The 10200-nt window shown below is 39.9% G+C and overlaps 1 protein-coding gene across 1 annotated transcript; it reads left to right on the top strand.

The window, feature by feature from the left end:
• Positions 1 to 70: 70 nt before the first annotated feature.
• th2 (tyrosine hydroxylase 2) lies at positions 71 to 6233 on the top strand. Its single transcript, XM_073480594.1, has 12 exons — positions 71 to 943; positions 2216 to 2390; positions 2537 to 2625; positions 2963 to 3030; positions 3115 to 3165; positions 3255 to 3400; positions 3740 to 3875; positions 3962 to 4031; positions 4582 to 4638; positions 4929 to 5024; positions 5115 to 5248; positions 5361 to 6233. The coding sequence occupies exons 1-12, from the start codon at positions 713 to 715 to the stop codon at positions 5524 to 5526; spliced, it is 1419 nt and encodes a 472-aa protein (XP_073336695.1). The 5' UTR covers positions 71 to 712; the 3' UTR covers positions 5527 to 6233.
• The last annotated feature ends 3967 nt before the right edge of the window (positions 6234 to 10200 follow it).

Genomic DNA, 10200 nt, shown 5'->3' with positions numbered 1-10200 from the left:
CCTCTTTCTTTCAGTCGTTTATATTCGTAGTTACGTCTTCAAATCTAAGCAAGAACTCGGATGCTTCACATTTACAAACAATACGACAAAAAGTCCAAAAAAACAGAACATTTAGTGTTTATTATTGTGCTTATCGACAACTTTACGTCCATCTTAGTTTGTTCTGCGTCTCACAAATGTTCTTCTGTTTGATCCAAACACCTCAAACTCAGATTAATTCATCCATCACACTTTTTTTCCAAGTATATGATGTAAAATCTGTAGAAATCTGTTTTCACTTTGACATTAAAGAGGTTTTTTTATTGGTAAATTCTTGTCAAAGAAGCCAGATTATATTGGCCATGATTCAGATTTATAAAAGCAATAAAAGGGGAAAACATTCAGCGGCTGAACACCTTTTAAAGGCACCGCATGTAACCTTTTTGACCTGATTTGGTTAAATCATCCACCCATGATTCACAGTGTTTTCTATGACAGTGGATTTCCCCCCTTCCCTCCGAATATAGCTCTATTTTTGTCCCATAAATAGATGTAACATCATGACGCAAAACAGGCTTTCAAAAAAGACAAACGCACAAACTCATCTCCATAATCCCTCAGATGAGAAGGTATTTAAACCTGAGCACAGAGGTGATGCTGACACACACACAGCTCCCTGTCTGATCTCCAACACCACACACACTCTCTCTCTCTCTCTCTAACACACACACAGATGAAGACGGACGGTGTGGTGCCGACGGTCCCGTTCAGCGGGAGGAAGCAGAGTCTGATCGAGGATGCTCGGCGGGAGCGCAGCAGCTGCTCGGCGGGCTCCCCGGGGCCCTCGAGGTACGGAGACGGCTTTGTGTTCGAGGAGAAGGACGGCAGGGTCACCCTGAATGTCCTGTTCACACTCAGCAATGAGAAAAACGCAGGATTCTTCAAGACGGGCAAGATATTCGAGGTGAGACTCAAATATGCAGCTTTCAGATCAGTTAATGGAGAAAAAGAAGGAATATGACAGTACAACTACACAGAAGTATTATTTAAAATAAAGTACATGTAGCACAGTTATGCAGATAAATGACACGTGTATTTTTGCATTATTGCACTGCTGTTGTATTAGTCAGTGATGGAAAGTAACTAAGTACATTTACTCTGAAGTACTGTTCTTAGACTGGGTACTTTAACTTTACTTGAGTATTTCCTATCTTTGCTACTTTATACTCATTTAGAGGCAAATATTGAACTTGTGATAACTTCAGTTACTTGTTACTTTACAGATTGTTTTCTGCATCAGAGCAACATTTAGAATAAAAAGCCCATAAAGAGTCATTTAAATGAGTTAATTAAGTATTAAACATTACATTATTTAAATAATAATCAATTAGAAATATACATACATGTTTTTCTATTACTTTTACTTGTACGTTTGATACTTAAGTACATTTATTGCCAAAATATTACTCTTGATACTTGAGTACATTTAATATCAGATACTTTTCCTCAAGTATGACTTTTGGGTACTTTTTTTCCTTTTTTGGGAAAGTAACCAAGTACAGTTACTCAAGTATTGTACTTGCGTACAATTTGAGATAGCCTTTATGTACTTTACTTGAGTATTTAAGTTTTCTGTCACTTCATACCTTTTAAAGGGAAACTTTCTACTCTTTCTACTCTACTTACTACTCTACTACATTTATTTGATAACAATGTGGTGCAACTTTAAGGTCGTTTAAAACAAATATATTATAAAAAAAACAAATGTTATATATAAACTTATAATAAATTAAGTAAAGCTTGAAATTGTACTGTATATAACAGTACTACAGTAAATGTACTTGGATATTTTGATATATATGATTCATATTTGTAATAATAACTTACCTACCTGCTCATTATTTCACTTCTCATATTCACACTTTGTATGTAAATAACAATTTGTGCTTCAACTAACCATAATGGTAACAGATGCTTGATGTAAAGAGATAAGAATGAAATAAATAAATATCCACGCTCGTAAACTTCTGTCTGATAAGGTAATAAAACTAATACTAATTTAGAAATTCATACAAAACACATTCATTTCTTCATCATTTAAACAAAAAGGTCATTCTTGGATGTAAAAGCTTCTCAGTGTCGTGGCATCGATGAGACAGAATGAATAACACAAAACAAAAGTAGTGTTTTTATTATTATTATGGTATTTTTTGACACATTTTTATTTCCTTTCTAGACATTTGAAGCGAAACTCCTCCACATCGAGAGTCGACCGGGCAGGAAGACGAAGAACAGCACGACAGATCTGGAGTTCTTCATGAGGTGTGAAGTTCACAGCTCCGACCTCGACGTCTTCATCAACACGCTGAAGAGGGTGGTCGACGATGTTCGATCAGTACCCGAGGAAAAAGGCAACTACCTGATTTTAGTATTATCATTCATGCTTTTTGATTATTGGGACATCATTTGCAACATTACAGGCCTTATTAGATGTTATTATGTGATAATAACATGCAGCCAATTACAGGAGCACTAATTACTTTCTCTCCCGTCACAGTTCCCTGGTTTCCCCGGCAGATAAAAGACCTCGACAGATGCAACATGTTGATAACCAAATTTGATCCGGACATGGACCAGGAGCATCCAGTGAGTCTTTACACACCTACTGCACAATGTTATATTTATTTATCAGACAAAAACCAGGAGTGTTTGTGCACAAATTACTGGACAATATTTGCCGTAAAATAATATAATGTGTTTCTACAGTAAAAAGACACAGTTTTACTGAGAAAATACAGTATTTTTATGTTAGATTACATAATGATACTATCTGTACTTATCATAAACATACAGAATTACAGTAATGTTACCATATTTTTACAGTAATGTACTGTGTTTTCACGTTAACCCAACCAACACTTGCTTGTTAGCATGTTAGCCTGTACTGTATATTGTTTATTGAATGTTTTTTGTTCTTCTGCAGGGTTACAGCGATCCAGAGTACAGAAAAAGACGTGCCTTCATCTCCGAGCTCGCCTTCAGATACAAACAGTGAGTCAGACGTTTAAAAACTCTTCATGAAGCAGATGAGTATCCTCCAGATATCCTCTCATAAAAACCTTCTCTTTGTCACAGAGGAGACCTGCTGCCCACCGTGGAGTACACAGCAGAGGAGGTGTCCACATGGTGAGAATGAGTCCTGCACATTGTCGATGCAGATTGGAGGGTGATTAAAGTGCACAGATGTGATGATGTGATGATGTTGTGTTTTAAAGGAGGGAGGTGTACCAGCAGCTGAGGAGTATTTACTCCAGCCTGGCCTGCAGGCAGTTCATGGACGGTCTGCAGCAGCTGGAGAAGGAGTGTGGCTACGGAGAGGACCGCATCCCTCAGCTCAGAGAGGTCTCTGCCTTCCTGAAAGGTGACGGAAACTAAATAATTGGAGTAAATGGATGCTATTATGGGCTCAGAAAAGGAGGAGGAGTACTGTATGAGAGATTTTGGACACTAAAAGATAACTTTTAAATAAAAAAAGTGAATTTACGAAGAAGATATGGTGAATTTAGTGAAGATATGGTGTTAAAATATTACTTAATAAAAGGGAAAGTCACTCATATGAATAGTACTCGAGTAAAAGTCTTAAAGTATCTGATATTAAATGTACTTGGGTATCCCTCGAGTACAGTACTTGAGTAAATGTACTCAGTTACTTTTCACCCTCTCCTTCGTGTGTCTGACGGTGTTTGTGCTCGTTTTTCAGAGAGAACTGGTTTCCAGCTGCGTCCAGTAGCCGGCCTGCTGTCAGCCAGAGACTTCCTCAGCAGTTTGGCCTTCAGGGTGTTTCAGTGCACGCAGTACATCCGTCACTCCTCGGCTCCCATGCACTCGCCTGAGCCGTGAGTCGTCGTTTTTTAGAGACTGAACTTATTAATTCATGTATTCAGCCGCTTGTTCTTGTACTGACTCAGCTCTTCTCCAACAGAGACTGCTGTCATGAACTACTGGGCCATATTCCCATGCTGGCAGATAAAGAATTCGCCCAGTTTTCACAGGTAACTATCCTGAACTGCACTCAGTGTTGGAAAAAGTACCCAAAAGTTATGTTTGGACATCGTGTTAAAGGAGCTCTGTGTGACAATTTATAGTAACTAAAAAATCTACTTTTCTTACAAATTGGACCTTTAAAGTATCTTATACTAAATATACTTAAGTATCAAAGGTAATTTTCCTGCCAATAAATGTAGTTAACTATCAAAAGATTATGTAAAAGTAAGCACAAGTATGTGCTGTAAACTGTGTGAATGATTATTGGATCCAATATTCAGAATTACTTTTCAGATTACTGGAATAAAGTAATTTAAAAATACTTTATTTTTGCTCTGATGCAGCATGAAATCTGCTAAGTAACTAGTAACTAAAGTCTATTTGGATTCATAAATATTTGCCTCCAAAGTGCAGTGAAAGGAAATGCTTGAGTACAAGTACCTCAAACATGTACTCGAGTGAAAGTACTTAGTTACATTCCATCACAGGTTGCACTGTACTGTGTCCTTTGATTTGTGTGCAATAACCTTTAATATAAATTAATTTGAACACTTTCAGGAGATTGGACTCGCCTCGCTCGGAGCTTCAGATGAAGACATTGAGAAACTGTCAACGGTGAGTTTTCATTCAGTAATTTATTTACTTTATTACTTTTAGTGTCATTTGAACATATCGAAACGTGTATACCTTTGTATTGTTGTCCTTAAGGCAAAAACTACGGTAGCCATGAAGGTCAAAACACAATGACAATTCAGGAAACACAACTTTTCAGGAAAAACTACATTTCATGTTGAAATATCAGCAGGCTCTCTTCACTTTCATGGATCTTCAGCACCATCTAGTGGCTGAAGTGAAGAACTGCCCATTATGTTTAACCATTATATCTTTTCTCATTGTGTTTACAGTTGTACTGGTTCACTGTGGAGTTTGGCCTCTGTAAGCAGAACGGCACAGTCAAAGCTTACGGTGCTGGACTCTTGTCATCGTACGGAGAGCTTGTTGTGAGTCTCTACGTTCACACACACACACATTTATCACTACATATTCATTAAATGCTCAGAGTCCTCACAGTCTTTGACTTGTCCCTCCAGTACGCTCTGTCTAATGAGCCAGAGTACCGTCCATTTAACCCCGAGGAGACAGCAGTGCAGCCGTATCAGGACCAAACCTACCAGCCGGTTTACTTTGTGTCCGAGAGCTTCGAGGACGCAAAGATCAAGATGAGGTATATGGTCATGCTTTAATTCAAAACACAGAGTAAAGTGGTTCTTGTTTATTTCCCCCTGAACATTTGTGACCTGATCTGAATCGATGCATCTGTTAACTCTCGTCCACAGGAGATACTCTGCAGCCATCAAGCGGCCCTTCGCAGTCCGCTACGACCCCTTCACCTGCAGCGTGGAGGTTCTGGATCAGCCCTGCAAGATCCAGAACGCTCTGAGCCAGATGAGAGAAGAGCTGAAGACCCTTCACAGCGCCCTGGAGAAGCTCTGCTCGTCTTAAGACCGGGAGAAGATGAACTCCAGAGACGAGACAGTCAACCCTGAGTTAATGATGGCAGTGTACATTTCTGCAAAACCACGGACATGTTGGAACTTCACGTTTCGTTAGTTTAGGCACAAAGATCCTGTTCTGGTTGACCTGGGTCACAAACCAGGGATTGACCGATACTTTATTTTCAGGGTTGGTAACGATAATTAGTAATCAAGGAGACTGAAAACTGTTATTTAGAACAGATAAACATAACCAGTGTTGGAATGTAACTAAGTACAAGTTACTACTACTTTCATATCCTTTTGAGGTACTTTCTATGTTCTGCTAGTTTGTGCTTCCACTCTACTACATTTATTTGATAACTTTAGTTACTAGTTACTTTGCAGACTCAGATTATTCAGTGTTGATGGCAGTAATAGAATGTAACTAAGTACATCTACTCAAGCACCGTACTTAAGCACAATTTTGAGTCACTTGTACTTTCCGTTTTCCGTACATACACTTCAATATTGTAATATTATATCTTTCTACTCTACTACTTTACTACTTTTATCCGATAACTAGTTACTTTGCAGATTACATTCTGTATCAGATCTAACGTACCACATTTTTAAATTCATTTCATTTTATTGGTAATTGGACAAAAACAGCACTGATTCTGGGCCGATAATTTGTTTATACACATGTAAATAAATGTATAATTTACTATTACTTTACTACTTTTGATACTTCGTACATTACTTTAAGACTTTTACTCGAGTACTATCTATTCCTCTGGGTGACTTTCACTTTTACCAAAGTAATATTTTAACTCGATATCTTTACTTTTACTCAAATATGACTTTTGGGTACTTTGTCCAACACTGGTTGATCGGCTGTTACTTGTGACGAGTAACCAATCAGATAATGTTGTGAACTGGACCACAGACAGAGGAGGCTGCATCAGTGCCAAAGTTATTATAAGCTATTATATCGGCAATCAGACACGGATCAGACACAGATTATTGAAAAAAATGCTGAACATTGTCTCTAATAATTGTCGCCACGCCTCATTAACGATATCCAGTGGTTAGACACTTACAAATGTTGAAACACAGTTTTTCTCTCCTCACAATACTATCATTAAGCTCTGCTTAGGTTCAGGCACATAAACCACTTGGTTAGAGTTAGGAGAAGATCATATTTTGGATTAAAATACCTGTTCTGATTGCCACAAACACGGCTGAAAACTGTCCCAAGGTCTCCTTAAAGATATCCATTGGTATCACCCTTACAAATGTTGAAACACCGCGGTCCATCGTCAGAAACTATCCAGTTGTTTGACACTTACAAATGATGAAACACACATGAAAGTCAGGTAATCAACATGTTCTGTGAACGTGATATGACCGGTTTTGTGGAGATGACGTGTACAAATTTGAACATGTGTGGTTTGCAGAGACGTACAAAGCGACGGACATTGGGCCTGTGTAAACATCGTATACGAGATCTACTATTAAGAACATCAGATAAAGAAAATCACAGTGTGGTCAGGTTTGTGAGGCTCCACTGGGCATGTTATTTGTGTGTATCATGTATCATGTGCAGATGCTGTAAAAAGAAATAAATGTTTATTTTCATGAAGAACTAAAACGTCAGTGTTTCACCCTCCAGAGAGACATAAAGCAGGAATAAGAGACCACCGGACCACTACAATACAAGACGTTCTCGGACATTTTCTAGCTTTTTAATTCCAAACCGACTATTTCCATTTGGAAAAAAAATCTTGGAACCCATTTATCTTCATGTGTTATTAAGCAAAGGGAAGGAGCTAATTATGAATGATTTAAGTATCATGTTCCCTCAGCTGGTCAAGGCCAGAGCCAGCAGTGAGGCCCAGCACATCAGCCCGGGCCAGGTCACCGAGACCTCACAGTCAACCACAGCACGGTCCGCAAACGCTGCACTGCTGACAGACGCTCTTCTCTCTTTATTTCTCTTTCTTCTTGCGATTGAGAATTTGGCCCTCGGAGGCTTTTGACGGACGTCCAGCGCTTTGATCTCCACGCAGGCGACAGTGCATATCAAAGCTGCGCACGTCAGAGCTTTATCCCTTTCAAAAAAAAAAAAGACAAATCATCTCCATCTGCAGGACTCGTAAAGCATCCCCACCATCGACGCGAAAAGGCTGGCAAACCCTCCCATCAGCCACCTTGTGTTGGGAAGCGTTCCCGTCCCATAATTCCACTGTACAGTAAATCAAGCCTTCGCTCTGGCCTCCCAAGGAAACCCTGTGTTTGTGGAGTAGAAAAAAAATTGTGTGCGAGGAGGGAGCGAGGGATAAAGCAAGTGGAGGGAAAGAGTGATCTACTGCTTGACAAGTTTGCAGGGACACACACATGCATGCACACACTCTCTCCAAGCAAAAGTCAAACACTTTATAATTTTCTTGTATCTCGTTCTGCATCCAGCGCCCTCAAATCCACAAATCCCCATGAAACCGCCGCCAGGATCCGAATGTGCTGAGCGCTAAACAAAAGCGGTGTTGCCGCAGCAACAGGGCGACCAATAAGGCATCCAACTAGATTCCTGTGCCTCGCGTACTCGCCGCTCACACGCTGTATCGTCCCGACTCCAACCATAAGTGTTTCCTTTATTGATGTCAGGGCCCTCCCAGCCCTACGCTGGCTTGGTTGCCTCCTCCGGGCTGGAAAAAGGGTCATGAGGTTCACTTTGCCCTCAGGCCTGAGAACTCAGAAAGAAAGACATGAAGTAAATCTGGTGATTTAATGCCTGATAAAGAACTAATAGCTCTGTTCATAGTTAACAAATCGAGTACCAAGGATTTATAGCTCAGTTGCAACCATTTTTCTTTCACTTTAAGCTATCTATTTAAAACATTCAGCCATTAGCGTTAGCTATACAATAAGCTTTTTGTTTGTGTCCATTATTTTTACTTATGTCTCAAACATTTAAGCTACCAACGACACTTACCTACATGTATTTCAGGCATTAGCCATTACTTTTAGCGATAACGTTACATTATTTTACAGTTTATCTATTACTTTTGGCTATTTCAACCATTTATCCATTACTGACAAGCCAGCTAGTTAGCGATGAGGCTCAACATTTAGCCAAGGACACGGATTGATGGATGGAGCTTCGTGTAGACAAAGTAGAATAACTACGGTACGTACGAGGCATTTGAAGGTTTGTTTTTTCAGTTTGTACAAGGCCAGGCTAGCAATTTCCCCCTGCTTCCAGTCTTTATGCTTAGCTAGGCTAACTCCCAGCTGCGGACGTCTTATCTCTTCAAAGTCTTGGAAAGAAATCAAGTAAGTGTATTTCATTTGTTTAGCTAGCTCTTTAGTTTGTTTGCTCCACTTTGGTTGCAAATGCTTTTTGAGTCATTAATAACGTACACGTAATTATGTATGGGTTATAAAACACACAAGGTGTTCATTAGTCAGCTTGAGAGGCGTTGGTGTGTGTGTTTCCTCTTAGATAGCATAGCGCTAGCTGATGAACTACCATCTTGCCAAGCTAGGATAAACTGAGGATGGTTTTCATCTCTCGTTTCATCTCAAAATGTTGATTTATTCCTTTAAAAAAATCCTTTTCTGAAGACAATTCAGAAATGAACTTTGGTTCAGATGCTTTGCAGCACTTTTACAGATGTTGAGTGATCTATCATCGGTATAAAAGGTCACGCTGGAGGAGAATAAAGACCGATAAACCAAATATTTCCCTTTTTAATGACCCGTGCCTGAATTACAAGGCATTAGGTTAAGCCACCGGCTACGTTACCGCATTAGAAAGCGATACTGACCAATCCATCGTGCAGCTGTCACAATCTTTGTGGCAGTTTGGACGATCGACAGACTCCAATCAAAAGTGGTGATGGAGCACTTTTCGATTGACTTTCTTCTGCTCATCACGATCAACATAATCGCTTCATTCTGGGAAAGGCATTGCACAACAAACCAGCCGTGAGATTAAATCAAACACCGGCCTCAAAGAGCTTTAATCTCTTTCTTTGTTTCCCTTCATATCATGCTCCTCATTATTTTTATTTGCTCTCTTTTTGTTGAGCCCGGGCTTAAAGTTGGCAGGGCCGCAGAAGAATTATCTGAGAAGGGGGGAGATTAGAAGAAAGTTGGTGAGGATTTTTAAGGCGGTCTGATCCCTCTTTCATCCATTTCACGGTTTGTTATTAGTCCACACACCACATGAGATCAGACCGTTTGTGAGGCGTAATAGCTTCATTCAGGTTACATCAAAAGGCCCAGGGCAGTGACATCTGAGGACGTGCTTCCAGGAAAAAGACTGTAAGATCTCCAAGATGGATCATAATGTTGGTGAAATCTTGCAAAAATCTTGATGCTGTTCTGCTCATCAGCCATCAGATGGTGTCCTTGAGTCACTGGGATTTTTTGTAAAGCCACTTCATGACTCATGATTCTGAGGAAAGTGGTTCAGTTAGTTGAGTCCAGGATCCTTTCCTGTGAGCTTTTTTGGAAATCACTCAGTGTGCACGGATGAAAATGCCAGCTTCTTGCACCTAAAGCAGCGCTAACGTAGAGAGCGGAGACCACATTGGAGCAGGAGAGCGGTAGTATGTTATGCTTTGTGGATGGCGGTTAACGCGTCCCGTCCAAGAAACATACGAGTTTGATGAACTGGTTTGAAATAGTGGAGGTCTCC

Source organism: Pagrus major, chromosome 14 (assembly GCF_040436345.1).
Source record: "Pagrus major chromosome 14, Pma_NU_1.0".
In the NCBI taxonomy this organism is placed as follows: Eukaryota; Metazoa; Chordata; class Actinopteri; order Spariformes; family Sparidae; genus Pagrus; species Pagrus major.
Note: the sequence above shows the minus strand (reverse complement) of the source record. Positions and strands in the feature narration are given on the sequence as shown.